General features: G+C 51.6%; 8 protein-coding genes across 8 annotated transcripts; 5 read left to right on the plus strand and 3 right to left on the minus strand.

Moving 5' to 3' along the window:
- Nucleotides 1-518: 518 nt before the first annotated feature.
- Nucleotides 519-1581, minus strand: PFICI_02384 (uncharacterized protein; the record flags this gene model as incomplete). The annotated part of the gene is made up of 5 exons (XM_007830965.1): nucleotides 519-650; nucleotides 711-1027; nucleotides 1084-1244; nucleotides 1300-1472; nucleotides 1537-1581. The coding sequence occupies 5 exons, from the start codon at nucleotides 1579-1581 to the stop codon at nucleotides 519-521; spliced, it is 828 nt and encodes a 275-aa protein (XP_007829156.1).
- A 767-nt stretch (nucleotides 1582-2348) lies between these two features.
- PFICI_02385 (Acyl-protein thioesterase 1) lies at nucleotides 2349-3211 on the plus strand (the record flags this gene model as incomplete). Its single annotated transcript, XM_007830966.1, has 3 exons — nucleotides 2349-2546; nucleotides 2604-2639; nucleotides 2711-3211. The coding sequence occupies 3 exons, from the start codon at nucleotides 2349-2351 to the stop codon at nucleotides 3209-3211; spliced, it is 735 nt and encodes a 244-aa protein (XP_007829157.1).
- Nucleotides 3212-3626: 415 nt separating this feature from the next.
- Nucleotides 3627-5978, minus strand: PFICI_02386 (uncharacterized protein; the record flags this gene model as incomplete). Its single annotated transcript, XM_007830967.1, has 1 exon — nucleotides 3627-5978. One exon carries the CDS (start codon nucleotides 5976-5978, stop codon nucleotides 3627-3629), a length of 2352 nt encoding a protein of 783 aa, XP_007829158.1.
- A 1347-nt stretch (nucleotides 5979-7325) lies between these two features.
- Nucleotides 7326-9464, plus strand: PFICI_02387 (uncharacterized protein; the record flags this gene model as incomplete). Its single annotated transcript, XM_007830968.1, has 3 exons — nucleotides 7326-7530; nucleotides 7588-9168; nucleotides 9232-9464. The coding sequence occupies 3 exons, from the start codon at nucleotides 7326-7328 to the stop codon at nucleotides 9462-9464; spliced, it is 2019 nt and encodes a 672-aa protein (XP_007829159.1).
- Nucleotides 9465-9908: 444 nt separating this feature from the next.
- Nucleotides 9909-10203, minus strand: PFICI_02388 (protein transport protein Sec61 subunit gamma; the record flags this gene model as incomplete). Its single annotated transcript, XM_007830969.1, has 2 exons — nucleotides 9909-10019; nucleotides 10102-10203. The coding sequence occupies 2 exons, from the start codon at nucleotides 10201-10203 to the stop codon at nucleotides 9909-9911; spliced, it is 213 nt and encodes a 70-aa protein (XP_007829160.1).
- A 1702-nt stretch (nucleotides 10204-11905) lies between these two features.
- PFICI_02389 (uncharacterized protein) lies at nucleotides 11906-13217 on the plus strand (the record flags this gene model as incomplete). Its single annotated transcript, XM_007830970.1, has 3 exons — nucleotides 11906-12357; nucleotides 12516-12997; nucleotides 13051-13217. The coding sequence occupies 3 exons, from the start codon at nucleotides 11906-11908 to the stop codon at nucleotides 13215-13217; spliced, it is 1101 nt and encodes a 366-aa protein (XP_007829161.1).
- A 1408-nt stretch (nucleotides 13218-14625) lies between these two features.
- On the plus strand, nucleotides 14626-15114 carry PFICI_02390 (uncharacterized protein; the record flags this gene model as incomplete). Its single annotated transcript, XM_007830971.1, has 1 exon — nucleotides 14626-15114. One exon carries the CDS (start codon nucleotides 14626-14628, stop codon nucleotides 15112-15114), a length of 489 nt encoding a protein of 162 aa, XP_007829162.1.
- Nucleotides 15115-15648: 534 nt separating this feature from the next.
- On the plus strand, nucleotides 15649-16731 carry PFICI_02391 (proline iminopeptidase; the record flags this gene model as incomplete). The annotated part of the gene is made up of 3 exons (XM_007830972.1): nucleotides 15649-16226; nucleotides 16285-16371; nucleotides 16431-16731. The coding sequence occupies 3 exons, from the start codon at nucleotides 15649-15651 to the stop codon at nucleotides 16729-16731; spliced, it is 966 nt and encodes a 321-aa protein (XP_007829163.1).
- Nucleotides 16732-17107: the final 376 nt, after the last annotated feature.

Here is a 17107-nt window from a genome sequence, read left to right on the forward strand (position 1 = left end):
TGAAGTTTGAGAAGTTGGACAGACGCTTGCTTGTCTACCTACATTCCAATGTTGATACTTGAGAGAAATATGTGGATCTATGCTTGCCTGCAGCGAATCACTTTTCAGTGTGGCTTTAGCTGCACTGTGCCCGCTTTGCCGCCCCAACTGTCAGACGCACTGTGAGTGGGGGATGGCTTTGGACAGATGAGGTGAGTTTGCAATCAGCCTGGACTTGCTGGTACTCAACTTAAATGTTCAGTAGGATAGGTAATTAGCACACGGTCCAACTTAAATTGGTTGCCGCAGAGCACAAGGGAATTCGGCTACGACCCATGATCTACGGCGGGCTGAACATGACGGGAGCTCGCGGGGGCAGAGTTTTGATATTTCAAAGCCAGATGTGACCGGATTCGCACAAGTTTAAAAAAAACCATGTTGGAATTGCTGATGGCACAATCTATGAGTGGATCTAATCTCATTCATGCAGAGTTATCAGGACCTTTTGCGTTGTTTTCATAGTCCACGAGATTGGAGTATCAAGCAGGCACCTCTCCAAATCTGTACTGACTCCAACCCATACTGCCTTCATGCAAGGTCCAGGTCCGTGTTCCTTGCTCCTCGCTTGCCGCACCCGCCGCAACATACACTGGCATGAGGTGGTCCATCCACTACAAATATGAGTATCAGCGGAGGAGTTTTGACGTTGATCAAGAACTGGGATTACTCACCGGATGTGCTTGCTTCGCATCGGGACGCCTAGCAGCCTCGGCCATGCGGGCCTGTCGCTCAGCCGGTGGCGCCTCGGTGGCATCTTTCAAAGCTTCGTCAAAGGACACCGTGTAAGGCATCGGCCCTGGGTTCCCGCGCGATGCAAACATGTCTCTGAGATTATGTACCGACATGCCTGCGCCAATAATCACGATGTTCTCGTCGCGCAGTGAAGCCACAGCCTGGCCGAGGCGATAGTGTTGGTCGGGATCTTCGCTGTGGAACAAGCTAACTTGGACTAGCGGTACGTTCAGAGGGTTCTCCTCTGGATTGAAAGCTGCAAAATTATTTAGCAAAGATTGCATTATTTCCTTTTCGTAGAACACGACTCACCAACATGGAAACCCGACCAAACACCATGGTCCAGACCTCGGGTGACACCTTTGGCCTTGATGCCGGCGTCTTTGAGAAGACCGAGGATTTTGTTTGCCAGTTCTGGGCTGCCCCTGTTGGGATACTCTGCCTCATAAAAATACGATGGGAATCCATAAAAGCTATACAAATGGTTAGTGGGACGTGTGCATATTCAAGGTGATGCGCTTTACTAACTCGTAGATCAAATCGGTATGTTCCGCCGTATTCACCTCAATAGTGTCCCGAGATCCTTCCCAGTGCCCCGAAAAGACGACAATTGCCGTAGGCTTCACCTTTTTGGTAATTTCCTGGCCGATGCCTTGAAGTATCGGATATACTGGGTGGCCCTTTTCATATTGCACCGTCGGCTGCGGGGAAATGAAATCAGTGGAGTTCTTTTCGCGATTCTAGAGGTTCATCATGTTCACTTACGCCGCCATGGCTAAAGAAGTAAACGGGGGCTTTCTTAGCCGACATTGTGGACGGCGGGGTTTTTCTGCTGGTATGGAATGCTGCGATGAATTTGGATATAGGACGAAGTGGCCAGGCGGACATGGAATCTAGGTTGATATTTGTGAACGATAAGACAATGGCTAACCCGACGACGGCGACGGAAGTAAAAAGTATAGATCGGAAAGATACCGGGAGTGCCATAGGGGTCTCTTGAAGTCGGGTAGGGGGTGAGATCCGGGGTGAAGTATATGCAAGCACTTTGGGCACCAAGAAGCGTTGCAATTGGACGACTGGAAACAACCAGTCACTTAAACTTGGCATTTCCAAGCAGCTGCTATTCGTGATTACCAAGGATATGTCAGCAATTGCGAATTAATTGGTCAAAACTGAATGTGCACGGATTTACGGAATACGGGGGAAACGAGTGAAATATGCAAATATCCCAGCTGTATGCAGCTATCCACCACAACCCATCACTCGAGAGCCGAGGCCACATTCCGGAATCTGGGGTCCATTCCGCCCCCACCCAAGACATTGTTGGCGCTAGCAAACAGCCAAGGCCTCGACCATATCTGCTACTTTTTGGATAGTAGTACCTTGTATCCATCCCATCACCGGACTTACGAGCCGACGAATGAATGACGAGGATTCTGTCTCAAGCTAACTCTATTGTACCCCTCGTGTTGGTATACTCAATCGTTCTTGCGGTGCTTTTGGGTCTCTTTGTCACGTTTGTCCAGCCCGTCGTCGCCTCATCGTCCGAGACCTCGTACGCAGCCATCACCGCCACCATGAGCGGTCTCAAGCGTCTGCCTCCGTTGCTCTTGCCGGCACCCGCTGCCCGCCACACGGCCACCGTCATCTTCTTCCACGGCCTGGGCGACACGGGCTATGGTTGGGCTGATGCCGTGCAGAACTGGAGACGTCGATCCAAGCTCGACGAGGTCAAGTTCATCTTGCCTCACGCCCCTCAAATCCCCATCACCTGCGTGAGTAGATATTCAGCTAGAGATCGCTGTTTGTCACGTGAACTGACATGGACATAGAACGGAGGTATGCGGATGCCTGGCTGGTATGATATTGTGAGTCTAGACACTCGACTCTTGACAATTCCATGAGAGAATCCAAAATTATTGACATGGCACCCTACTAGGTTGCGCTCACGGGTGCGCCTGACGACCTGCGCCGGCAGCAGGACGAGGCTGGCATGCTAGTGAGCCGGGCCTACATCAGCGGCCTGATCCAAGCCGAGATCGACAATGGCGTGCCCGCCGACCGCATCGTGCTGGGCGGGTTCTCGCAGGGCGGCGCCATGTCGCTGTTTGCCGGCCTGACCACGCCGCGCAAGATTGCCGGAATCGTCGGCATGTCGTCGTACCTGCCCCTCGACGCCAAGCTGCCCGAGTTCCTCGGCGAGGGCAACCACAACCAGGACACGCCCATCCTCATGTGCCACGGCACCGCCGACAATGTCGTGCCCGCGTCCGCTGGTCGCAGCAGTGCCGAGCTGCTCAAGAAGACTGGCTTCGACGTCACCTGGAAGGAGTATCCAGGCATGGCTCACTCGGCGTGTCTCGAGGAGCTTGACGATGTCGAAGCTTTCCTCGCTAGCCGTCTACCTGCCCTGGGCGAGGAGAAGAGGTCCGAGTTGTGAGTGAGATAGACCGCGGTTATTCAGTGCTGTAGAAACACATCTGCACTTCTTCCCCGGTATCTTTCCTGAAAACAGAGCCCCCCTGCTTTTTAGAAACACAACTTTAAAAGGGGTTGTCCTAGGCATCCGTAGATTTATCATAGGTCGCTTCTAATATCAGGAGCACCATTAATTCAGCTTGAAGAGAATGCCATACCGATTCAACTTGTTCTCATAAATGCAATCAGATTGTAAAACAGGTCGTAGTAAGGCGCTACCTCTATCATTAAAAAATCGATCTAAACATGTCAAACAAACTTGGTATCGTTGCAGCATTTACTTTTTCTAAAAATGACCTCTCAAGCCAAGAACTCTGCCCAAAATGCCGCGATTAGAACCATTCCCCAAAACGGTGAATCAAAATCAGAACGCGACCTCATGGTAACTCAGCAATGATGGGCTTCCGAACGATACTTGCGTCCATCTCATGAACCGTCAGCTTCGTAGCGCCCAACTCGGCAGGTTTGCTAGCCGGGCTCAGCTCATGTAACGGCTTGACCGTGTCACCGAGCTCTGCCCGCGGCTTCATGGTCGCTTGTCCATCAATCTCTGGCAGCGCTACCGGCTGGCCTCCTGCCTCTGCAATCTTGGGAACAGACCCGTGTCGCCATCGCTCCAGGAGCGCTTTGGTGCCTGGAAAATCGGCCAGCGTCGTATTTCCAGCCCGTTTCGAGTAGTTTAGCATCTGTGTCTCTTGGTATGGGCTCATGCCCTTGGAATCACCAATGTCCATGTTCGCACCGCCCGAGCACAGCACGCTCGCAACGTCGGCGCGGCCCCAGAGTACGGCCTGGTGCAGTGGCGTCTGCCCTAGAGTATTCTTCACGTCTGGGTTGTCTCCAGCTTCCAGAAGTGCCTTGACAATTGCCGACGAGTCTGGGTAGCCGCCTTTATCTATGGCGAGATGCAGAGTCATACGTCCCATAATGTCGGTTGTGGATTGCGGTTCGGCTCCGAGTCTAAGCAAGAAGGAAACCATGTCGGGATCGCTCTTCTTGATGTATTTGTGTAGAAGGGTCTCGTTCTGTGCATCGTGAATGTTGAGATCCGCTCCAGCACCAGCCAGAAGATTCAAGATCTCGCGTGACGTAGCAGCCGCTAGAGCCAACGTGTCGAAGCTCTCACCAGGATTGCCGCCCTTGTTGAGAATAGCCTCGCAAACTTCAAGGCTTCCCGACTCGACAGCCGCGTACAAGATCGAATCTTGAGGCGCCGCGTTCAGCGTGTACACGTGTGCGCCAAGGTTAAGCAGCGCGTGCGTGGCCTCGGCGTTGCCGCGCTTTGCTGCATAATAGAGCGCCGTCTTGACATGCGTCTTTGGCGCTTCCAAGTCCACCTTGCCGTTGGCCGAAGCCAGGATGTTCAGACAGTTGGGGCAGCCAAAGTCGGCAGCGTAGTGCATGGCCGTGGCTCCGTGGCGGTCTGCGTGATTCGGATTCGCCCCCAAAGAAACTAGTTTCTGGACAATGCTACAGATACCCAGGGAAGCGGCCACGTGCAGAGCAGTCATCTTGTCTCGCTTCTCGACAATCAAGTTATCGGTCCACCGGTGCTCCATGATTTTGGATACCTTTTCCAACTCCCTGTGCAGAATGGCGTCCCACAATGGCTGCTCAACTATCTTGATTTGTGCCGGCAGCTTTTCCGGGGGCATATCGTCGGCGGGATCCCTGGTAAACTTGTTTCGATACCTGAGTTTGGTGCCCTTCTTTTTCGAGGGCACAGATTTCAACTCCCAGGCTGGAGAGACACCTCGTGCATACTCTGAAATTCTGCTTCTGAACTCGGCAGGGTTTACCTCATCAACCTGTGCGTTCAAGGTCAAGTCTTGCGTCGACGCGGAAGACTTCTGCATCATGGCTATGGACTTGAGTTTGCGCGCCGAGGGCACGTATATACTCGATGTTTTGAAGGCATCGCGCCAGTAACTATTTCTTCGGCTCTGTGATGGGTCCGTAGATGGCGTGGGCAGGAGCATGCGTGACAAAGTAGCATAATTTGGAACGGCTGGACTTGATGAACCTGTATGACTCGACGAGGCCGAGCCACGGTGGAGCGTCACGGAGTTTTGTGTATGGTGACTGCTCTCGGTCACGGAGCTAGCACTTTCGCTATGCTCCGTCTGAGGACTCCTGGGACTTTGCGGATCGTCGACGGTGACTTGAGGAACGCCAGCAACAGCTGCTTCTGTGGCAGGAGGAGAAGTGTACTCTGCTGCATCATCCCAGGCAGCTATCAGACAAGCCCGGTCTTCTGAACCCGTGATCTCCACCTGCTTGGTCGCCTCGCTCTCTGGCCTCGACACATTCAGATACACCTCCAATGCGCTCAGTTGCTTGTTCAACCTGGCCTCACATAACGCAATTTCTGTCGTTTCCCATATGCTGCTAACAGAAGTCCATTCTGGAAAAGGACTTGAGCGAGCTTGCTCAATCTGAGTGAGGTTTTCTTGGACAACCTTGGACACGAACCCGAGCGCTTTGAAATGCAAGTCGAGTGCCTCTACATCGCTGGTGTTTTGGAACGCAGGCTGATCGCGGTCCAGTAGTGGTAAAAGATGATCCAGAGTTTGTTTGCCGCGAGCAATTTGTGACTGGAGTTCCCGCAATTCCGATGGCACATCGCGGTATACTCGTAATAGCTGGTTTACTTTTACAGCCGACGAACCAGCTGTGCCACTCAGTTCTGCGCAGGTAGCTGCGAGATGCAGATATTTAGTGGCATCCATTCCGAAAGAAAAAATTATATCATGAGATGACAATCTCAAAAGGTAACGAGTCCAAGTTCTCAACGCTTGGCAGCTCAATGGCAAGGAATTAGGACATATTTGAAGAAAAGCTTGGCCTTGCTTGGGCTGTCGCTGATCATAAAAGGAAAGGAAAGCTTGAACATGGCTCAGCACTAACCTGGCAGGTTGCCAAACTGCCCCCGAATCCCCATTTGGCCTGCAGGATCAGTTATGCGGTTGGCTCATTTGCGCCGATCAGCATCCGCTCCAACCTTCAGCTGAACCATATAATAGGCGGTCCCTTTGTAGGGATTTGCTCGAAGGATTCCTAGCACTTTCCCCCGGCTAGCCAGTGCCGCACCAAAACGTTGCGGGCAGGGCTGGGCTGTGCCGCCGCCTAAAAGAGCTGAGCCTAGCAGGTCGTAGGCGTATTACGGGGCCTAGTTCGACGATTTAGGCCATGCATCAGCAAGGGTGAGGGATTGTGATGAGACCCTAACGCGTTATGTAAGACTACATTGTTTATGCTGTGAGTGACTGGGAATTGGATTGATTCGGCTTTTGACATTTTTAAAACATATCATATAATACGGTGTTTATCCAGAGAAGCGTTTGGCCTCATGGCTATGCAAATAGACTGATGTGTGGTCGCTGTTATACTGCTGGTCAGCTTAGATTGTCATGTACGAACAACCAACTGTCGCAGGTTTCCCGACGCTAGTTATGTACGTAGTAATATCATCCATCTGCCGGCTGTCCTTGTCCATTATATTCAAGTTTGCAGTGAATCCCAAAGGAACATTGTATAAATAGGCGTGTTTACTCATGCATGCTTCATCTAATATTCAGTCTCATCTGAATGCAAGAAAGATTATATTTAATACAGCATCAAGCACAAATCATGGTAGGATAAAGATACTGTACATCGGATGACGGATGGGACGCCGCGCAATGAATTCACGAGCCGCCTAAAGTCCGATTAACGCCGCCACACCTACAGCTTGCGATGACCTAAACCGATGGTAATACGGCAAGTATGGTACGGACATAGGCTTGATAGGCTGTCCTACCCCGCCAGACACATGGAAGGGTATCTCTAAGGCCTGTCGTTGTCGTCATGAAACATTTCCATTTTCATAGCCATTTGATCTTACGATATCACCTCAATTGAATACCATTCTTTCCTATCTTGCAAACTTGTTCCATCCGAATTGTTCACAAAGTGTAATAAATCGTAGAGCTTCGGAGCTTCGACGTCATTACGATCGCGAGCTCACCGTTAGCGTATCGAGCTCCCTACCATTCGGCTTACAAAGATAACGATCCCCGTAAACGTCCGACTAAACAATGAGCGTTCAACGAGCCGAGTCGGATGATGGCGAGCAGCAGGAACTATTCATGGATGCTGAAGATGATATAGAAGATGATGACGATTTCGAGCCGGGCGACGAGGACGAAGAGGAGGAAGATGACGACGATCACAGCGTCATGGAGGAACTATTTGCGCAGACCGAACAGCTGCAAGAGATGGATGACGACGACGAGTTCCACGGTGAGTGATCTTCCTGTGACCTCTGCGTGTACAGTCCAGGTCTAAAATTGGAAGCAGATGCAGAGCAAGGCGATATCGAGTTCGTCGTCGAGGTGGAAAACGATACCGGCGGTGCCGCGGGGACTGCCGGCAACAATGCGGCGGATGATATCACACAGCGTGTCGTGCGACTGATAGGGAACCCCCGGATTGCCTTGACCCAGAGACAACTACTGGCCATGCTACGAGGCTCGAATCTTAGCCACTACATTTTCGACGACGACGATGACGAGGATGCAGGTCCATGGGCTAGACGGCGGCAACGGCGGCATTCGCGGGACCCCAACCGCTTCCCAAAGGTGCCGAGCGAAAAGGGAAGGGAGCTCATGGATTCAGGCACATTTGGTGCCACGGAGCAGCAAAAGTCAATCAGTGCCAAGAAGCGTATTGCACGCAGGATACTGGATCGCGAAATGGGCATTGGCAGTTCAACGAATCGAAGGCTCAACCAGGGGCTGATGGCACAAACCATGCTGCCCACTTCGGACGCCGAGATGATTATCAACTACGATGAGCCTGTCTACTCGGGACAGTTTTCAGACGATGGAAACTTTTTCTATTCGTGCGTCAAGGACTTCAAGGTACGGATGTACGACACATCGAATCCGTACAACTGGAGACATTACAAGACGGTCGCATTCCCAGGCGGCTCCTGGACCCTCACCGATGCTTCATTGAGTCCCGACAACAAGTGGCTAGCGTACACATCCATTGAGAGCAGAGTCTGTCTGGCACCCACAGACCCCAACGACACTGGAGACCCTTATATGCTCAATCTCGCCGGCGACCGGGGTTTCCGTGGACAGATGGGATGGCGGGGAGGTTTCGGCATCTGGTCTATCCGGTTCTCTGGTGATGGCAAGGAGCTCGTGGCCGGAACCAACGCCAACTCTATTGTAGTATACGACATTGAGTCACGGCAGGTCCTGCACTCGATCGAAGGTCACGAGGATCACGTGAATGCCGTCTGCTTTGCCGACAAGTCATCTCCACACATCTTGTACTCCGGCTCGGACGATGCGACCATCAAAGTCTGGGACAGGCGGTCGATGGGTGATGGTCGTGAAGCAGGCGCCTTTGTGGGCCACATTGAAGGATTGACCTATATTGACAGCAAAGGCGACGGTCGATACATTTTGAGCAACGGCAAAGACCAAAGCATGAAGCTCTGGGACCTCAAGATGATGTACACGACGGCGCAGTTCCGCGAAAAGAACCCGACACGCCATACCGGCTACTCTAACTTTGACTACCGGTGGGAGCCATATGACGACAACGACTGGTTCCCGCACCCAGACGACAACTCTGTGGTGACGTTCCGGGGCGGACACAGGGTATTGAGGACACTGATTAGGTGTCATTTTTCGCCACCAGGCAGCACCGACAGCCGCTACGTTTATACGGGCAGCCATGACGGCAAGGTCTGGATTTACAACATGGATGCGACGGTGGCAGGTACGGTCGACGTGCGCGCAGCCAGCATGAATCCTGGTGCTCTCCCCGGACGGTGGAGGGCGCACCAGCGGACAAGAGGGTTCCACGGTTGGTCAACGTGTGTAAGAGATGCTAGTTGGCATCCCAACGCGCCGTTCATTGCAGGTGAGTTGAGTTCTTACAATCTACGTGAAAGCTTCCACAACTGACTATATCATTTTTTCTTAGCATCTTCATTGAATGGCTGGGACCACCGCGTAGGCACCGTCAGTGTACATTCGTTCAACGAGAATAAAGTGGACGAGGGAGAGCCGCCCATGGGTACGGGATACTCTGATAAGCTACGGCCAGTGAGCGATGATTTGAGATCCGGCTCCTCAGATTCTTATGGAGAGGACAATGATGACGAGGAAGAAGAAGAAGAGGAAGAGTCTGATGAGGACGAGGATTTTGAGATCTAGCGTCACCTCTCCTCGGAGGTGTTGTCAAAGGAAGTTGTTCTCACAAAATGCGCTTGTCGCGACAAATGCTTCAATTCATTCGTTGTCCAATATGTTTTTGTTTTCTTGGTTTGTATGTTGTACATAGGCCCCAATACCAATGCAATGTGATTATGACGAGCTGCACGCAGCACCGAATCCATGCAATGTGTTCTTGTTTCGAAATGCCGGCTCGCCATTTTCAACCAGCTTGAATCGTACTGAGTATTAAATTTTCCTTGCTGGCAAGGCCGAGCTGTGCATTTGTTGGTATATAGCTCAGCCTGCTCATTTGCCGCAAACCGTAAAAGGCCCCCTTTTGGGGCCCCTCAAGCCCATCCAAAATGCATCGCTCGATCGTTTCATATGCCCCCCCGTCGTACCGTGTCAATTGACTTCTACCGCTCCCAGAAAGAGGGAACGTGTTTATGCGCCACCAACGAGGATGTTGTTAACGGGGATGTGGATGAGCTTGACGATGTAGCCGACGGCACCCATGATAAGGAAACCGACGCCGACAGCCTGGCAGATCTTGATCTGTAAGATGGGGGACAGGTTAGTAGTCACGTTGCTGAAACTCCGCATTCCAGAGAGAAGGTTTCCGGGCTAGACAACGTACAAATTCCTTGCCATCAGGCTTGGTGCACCTGTTGATGAACAACGAGCCCTCCTTGACAAAGTCCCTAGGCAGGTCGAGGATCTCTTGAACTTGGTCGCTCATCTTGACGGATGATGTGGTTTTGGACGAAAAAAGTTTCGCAGGTAATAGGCGACGAGGAGAAGTCGATTGGCGAAAACGGTGGACTTTGAAGGAGTGGGTGGAAGAAGAGAATTGGGGGGTATCGCGACGTGGTCGTGTGTTCGTGAGAAGGTCGAGATAATAAAATAATTCGGAGCTCTGTCCTTTTGGCTTAGGAGGCGCAACTGGGGGAGGATGCGGCCAGATTGACGCTCAATTGGGACAGGGGTCTTCTATCAGCTGGGGGAGTCGAGATGCTCTGGATGCTTCTCTTGACAAGTGGCACTGGCGGCTCCAAACGACTCTGGCCAGAAATCCTCCAGCTGCCAGCCAAAACTCAACCCTGGGGGGTGGTTGCACCAAAACCCAGGTGAGCGGAGGTCGGGCGACAGAAGGCGTGGAATTGCAGGCAAGGTGTTAAGAACAGGTTGACAGGGATGGCCTAGCGCCCAGCGATCCCATTTGGACTCCACTACTGACCAGCCTAGCCTCCAATGTTACCTGGATAGAAGGGCAGAGACAGGGATGCCCACCCGGAGCCGGGACCCCTTTCTAGTGGATCCTGGGTGGTCTGAGGCTTGAGCTCAGGGCTCCATCCGACAAGCAGAGCTCCAAGCAGCAAGGTCCCGACATCGAAACAAACCAAAACCACATGCATCAACTGACTGGGCGTTTGTGCATCTAACGTACATTTACCTTTCAGGTACAACACCCGTTGGGCATCTTGACTCGCCGCTTCTGGCCTTTCCCATCGATTGTTCACTGACCTCTAGCATCTCCATTTGACTACACCGTTTGATCACTTCACCTGCCCCGTCGGTCGCGATCACATTCAGAACCTCCAACCCTCACCGAAGCAGGCACGGCGTCGAGAACAAGCGGCTTTCCCTCGTCACATATCATTCTCTTGTCTTTTTTTCAAGACATTGCACCGACTGTCTTGGCCTATCGCCTCGCTAGCCTGCCGACACAATCGACCGACCCTGACAAGCCGGACGAGTACGTGAAGGAAAGCCAGCCAAGGGAGGGAGCAAGAAGCGGCTCGCCTTTGGTCATCATTCAAAGGATACTTCATTTCATTTGGGCTGTTCCATTCCTCTCCTGCAGAGACAAGATTGCAAGCACAGAGCTTCATCTTCGGCGACTCTCCATAAGGATCAGCTTGTCTGTAGCTATCCAACCTACTATTTCTGTCGGTCAAGAAGCCATCAAGGAAGAGAGTGTACATATCGGTCGGGCGAGCCTGTTCGTCCTTCGTCTAGTCTGCAAGAGGAAGTCAGGAATGTACGTATAGCTGGGACAAGTTCATGAGATTTGTCTTCTCTCTATTTCCTTTGCATCGCATACGGAGCACTCCGTCTTTCCTTTCTCTCTCTATCCTTCGCAGCATGTATGTACGTTCTGCCTTACTGATAACATGGCTTGGAAGACCACAGGAAAGTGTACTTATCGGAAGAAGAGAAAAATACACGCCATACTTTGATTCCCTTGGACTTGGCCTCGACTCTGAGCACTGTACTTGAGTAGCTCTATAATTTGGGCATCTCGTACTGAATCGATTACAAACAGAACCGCGCAATATCACTAGAAGAGTCAACAGGCTACCCGCCTGGTACCCTGAGCATCGCATTCGCGACAGCCGTCACAGCAGCACACATTTATCTTCACGGAACTCCTCAGCACAATGGCCGACGAAGACTTTGAGATCGACATCTACGGCTCCGCCGACAACGACACCCAAAACGATGCACCCGGCCAAGATAACAATGCCCAGTCTTATGAGAGTAACACGGCGATTACAGTGGCAAATGGCTCTAACAACTCCACCCAGCCCCAGGTCAACCGCCATGATGACCATGGCTCCGAAGATCATCATGATCATGACATTGATACAAACAACAACGATGGTGCCGGCTCGCATTCGATCACTCAACAGCCCCAACAAGGAGTGAAACGGAAGGAGGGCTCAGATGACAGACCCATCGACCATGGTGCTACCAGCTGTCTCATGATTTCGGAGCTGAACTGGTGGAACACGGACGATGACATCCGCAAGTGGGTTGTCCAGGCAGGATGTGAGGACGAGCTCAAGGATATCACTTTTAGTGAGCACAAGGTGAATGGCAAAAGCAAAGGGTAAGCCTGGCCCTTAACATATCCCATCTGCTATTGTATTTTGGGGTGGCCCCATTTCTTCAGAATGTGCAAATGATCAAAGGCGTGGTAGCGACGTGACGCTTGTCATATCCCTCGATTCACCTACACTCGACTTGTGCTGACAACATTCTTTCTAGCCAAGCATACGTCGACTTCACCTCACAGCAGGCCGCTACTGCTACTAAACACCAGATAGATCAGGCTGAGTGTCCTGCGGGGTCCAAGAAGCCTACTGCCTTGTATTCCACGCCTCACAATAACCCATTCCGTACTTTGCCCAAGGATGCACCAGCCCGTGGCAATAAGGAGCTTGGCGCCCGTGGGGGTGCTACTGCTGGTGGATTCAATAATCGTGGAAATTTTAACAGCAATTTCCGGGGCCGCGGAAATTTCAACAATGGTCCTCGTGGTGGTGGATTTAACCCCAACTTTTCGGGTGGGAACATGGGCTTCAATAATAACATGGGAGCTGGGTTCAATCCGTCCATGGGCGGCGGCGGCGGCGGCGGCTTTAATGGTGGCTACAACAACCGTGGCGGCAATATGATGCGCGGCGGAATGGGTGGCATGAGAGGTCGTGGAGGAATGAACAACATGATGGGCAACATGGGCATGCCAGGTGAGTTCTCAATGCTAGAGACGCTTTCATCAACAATCAATTGACCTTGACAGGTTTCAACCCCATGCAAATGGGTGGAATGCCCGGCAACATGGGTATGGGTATGATGGGCAATGGTATGCAGCCACAATTCAATCCCAACTTCTTTGGTGGCAATCAAGGCGGTGGCAACGACTGGCAACAGAACCCGCACGGTGCCAAGCGACCCCGGGGAGAGTAGGACTCTCGCCCGTCGGTATCTCATACGATTGGTTCTCAACCCTCGTCGTCTACGCCGCCGTCCGGTCATCAACAGACCTCCGTCAGGACCCTCGTCAGGACTCGAACCGGTTACGTGCGAAATATCCCTGGACATCCGACGCGCCGAGGGCTATGAGTCCCGTTCTGCAGCGAAAATCACTCGAAGGTTGTACTACCATAATTGCTGGTACGGTCTGGTCTTGAGATGGATAGGCTATGCGCCTACGCCCAATCTTAATTTTGAAGTCATCGACGTATTACTAGCTCTGCTAGTGGACTAGCATCGTCCTATACTACTAGCATGATTGTTGACTCGGTTGCGTACGGTAAATTATAGCATTCCGTTTCCTTGACCGCTCTTAAATCAAGATTGCAAATCAGCTGTGTGTCGGCATCGAACTTGGTTTGCAACTTTACTGCCTGGCTCAAACCCGGTGGAAGCGCCCGAAGAGTATCAAAACAGAGAAAGATGAGGGCATCGGGAGGTGAATGCCTCATCAAATATGTTGGAGTAACAGACTTCATACCTCGACAGCACAGATCCGAATCATGATGTTATCTCATGATTGTTGTCTGCAAAGGTAGTTACGAAAGCGGAGACTCGGCATCACCATAGCTGCACGCAGTATCATTACCTGCCAGGCCGAGGGCCAAAGGTCGAGATGTTTTGTGTTAATTAATACAATTGGTTTAAATCAGCCAGAAACTAAGATGCTGCGCATTTCCCAGCAACCCATCATTCTTTCGAGGTTTGAAAGAATGTGTCCTTGTGTATGGATACTTGAGGTAGTTGATTAATACCGAACCCAACATGACAATATTAGAGACGTGACTCGCTTCATTTCGGGGATGTGATTTGACCGGAGCAATATTGTTTCTGTTCAGACACGATGTTTCGTTGGTAAACTCCGTGTACCGAGATATGGGTGAGGTGGGCAGATACTTCAAGTTTCTTTCAAGTGTGCAACCTGTATGTATGTCTGCCAACTACTCAGTGAGTATTAACGGACGGTGAAAAGATTGTGGATCCCACTACGATTGCATTTCCTTCTTCTCTAGCACAAAATATGAATTTGCGATGGTCCGTAGGTAAACTCCGCATCGCGTCTGTTTCTTGGAGACCAGCGAATAATGTGAACACGGGCATCAATTGAGTGTAAACGGATGGTGCAGCCTTATTTCCGAAAGGCGGGGTGTGCTTGCCGATTGAGCTGGGGGATAATATTGTGTATATAATCATTTGTGTTCCTTCGTAAGCTGCCAAGAGATTAGAAACAAGACAAAATCAACATTCCAGCATTATACCGATTCATCGGTACTTTATAATTGAAATCACACATATTTCCCACCAAATTGAGATCAGTCCAAACCACTACAACAAGCCAACCATGGCCTCGGCACCATCACAAATTCCCTCGGAAACCCTGTCAGCCACAGCAACAGCTTGGCTCGACGCCCTAGGGAGCCTCGATCCGGAACGCCTCCGCGCCGTCATGAGCCCCGACTACAGTCATACCTTTGCGCCAGGATCGCTGACCCGGCTCGCCAATAGCTCCAAGGACCGCGAGGCCATGTGCGGACACGTCGAACACGTGGGCCGGGTCTTGACCAGCTTTCCCATCTTTCCCCGACAGGTGTGGCCCAACCCGTCGCTGCGACAGGTTGTCGTCTGGGCGGATTCCAAGGCCAACTTCAGGGACGGGGCCACAAAGGGACCCGATGAGGACTGGGAATTTGCCGGCGAATACATGTTTGTCATTACCATGAATGAGACAGGGGACAAGGTGGACAAGGTGCTCGAGTTTCTTGACTCCAAGGCTACGGAGCGCGCGTGGGAGCTGATGGCTAAGGCTTTGAAGAACCTTGAGAGTCAGTGAAGAGGTGAGCTTGCTCATTGGAGGATTTTGACAAAGTCATAGAATCAGTACCTATCGTCAATAGAAGACACTATGTTTCCTCTATACCGATGCCATAACTCGCCAGCTGTTCGACAAGCTGCTCATTGGAGTCAGGATCATGTATAGTCCGCCTTGTATTCATGAGGCGCCCGTTGTAAATCGTCCCTTCGTAAGCAGCGTCACAGGCAGCTCACGTAGAGTATGGTGATAACATCGTCGAATCTAAGAGCATTTAACACTTACTGCAAGATCCAAAACTGTGTCTTTACTCCCATTCAACAATTGTCCACATTTCAAATTATCAATTATGGGCAGGTAAAGGACGGCCGGCGCCGGCTTAAGGTGTGGAGTCGTCCGGCGTTCCTATCTCGGGCGGGGTTTAGTTTAGTGCTCGGTGCCACCATTTGTAAACCACTTCGACACGGAGCATCACCCGGGACACACCTGATACTTTACACATTCCTTCAAAATAAACTCCAAAGGGAAGACCGAAGTCCATACGCGATTATAATCATGGCCCCAGTATACCCAAAGTTTGACGTCATCAAGTCTGGACACCTGGATGTGTCTTCAGTCCACTCCATCTACTGGGAAGAGTGCGGTGCGCCCTCGGGCGTACCCATCATCTACCTCCATGGCGGACCGGGTGGTGGCATCGAGAACTCGGACAGACTGTACTTTGACCCCGCCCACTACCGCAGCATCCTCTTTGACCAGCGCGGATCCGGACGATCGACGCCCCATGCGTCGCTCGAGGAGAACACGACCTGGCACCTGGTAGCAGACATTGAGAAGCTGCGCGAGCACCTCGGCGTCGACCGCTGGATCGTCTTTGGCGGCTCCTGGGGCTCGACTCTCTCGCTCGCCTATGCCGAGGCGCACCCGGATCGCTGCCTGGGTCTGATCCTCCGCGGCATCTTCACCCTGCGCCGCGAGGAGCTCTTGTTCTACTACCAGCAGGGCGCCAACTTTTTGTTCCCAGACTATTTTGAGCACTACAAGTCTGTGATTCCCGAGGAGGAGCGCGGTGATATGATGGGCGCTTTCTACAAGAGGCTCACTGGTGACAATCAGGAGGAGAAGCTCAAGTGGTTAGTGCTGCCTCAAACGGGTTTGAGTCTAAAGATGCTAATTGTGGCTCGTTTCTAGCGCCGATGCTTGGAGTCGATGGGAAGTGTCGACAAGCAAGCTCATTGTTGATCCATCATACATTGCCAAGGCAGAAGATCCAAAATGGTACGTTTTATCCCGTAAAGCCAGAGCGCTCTGGGAGCCACAGCTGACCTTATCCTCAGGGCATTGGCATTCGCACGCATCGAGTGTCACTTTTTCGTCAACGGCGGCTGGATGAAGGACGGCCAACTCATTGATGATGCTCACAAGATCAAGCACCTTCCCATTGTCATTGTCCAGGGCCGCTACGATGTGGTCTGCCCGGCCAAGACGAGCTGGGACTTGTACCAGGCCCTCGGCGGAAAGGACAATAGCAATGTCGAGTACAAAATTATTGGGGATGCTGGCCACAGTGCTCACGAAGCGACAATTGAGGAGGCCCTGGTGGACGCGGCTGAAAAGTTCAAGTCTATCAAGGCATGATCACCAGATTCACAGGATCAAACTAGATATTGAAGTATTGCCACAACCTAGATCCAGTACAAATAAAAGTCCACGTCAAGCATTGAGCAGTCGCCAACTCTCTAGAAGGGTGCATTACACTGTCAGCTTGGTGTTGTGCTCTGCAGCCCGATGACTGTGATGTTGAGGTCGCCTTTAGTTTGCCGGCTTCACTGGGCCGAAACAAATCTCTTTCTGGATGAAACTGCCGAAGTAGATTGTGAGAAAAGTTCGATGGGATAAACGTTGTAGTATAATCACGGGATAAATTCAATTGTAATCACTAAAATCATATTATGTAGGACGACAATCAACGGACACAAGACAACGATGCTCTGTTATCTGATGCCGTAAACGT

Source organism: Pestalotiopsis fici (genome assembly GCF_000516985.1).
Source record: "Pestalotiopsis fici W106-1 unplaced genomic scaffold PFICI_Scf_2, whole genome shotgun sequence".
In the NCBI taxonomy this organism is placed as follows: Eukaryota; Fungi; Ascomycota; class Sordariomycetes; order Amphisphaeriales; family Sporocadaceae; genus Pestalotiopsis; species Pestalotiopsis fici.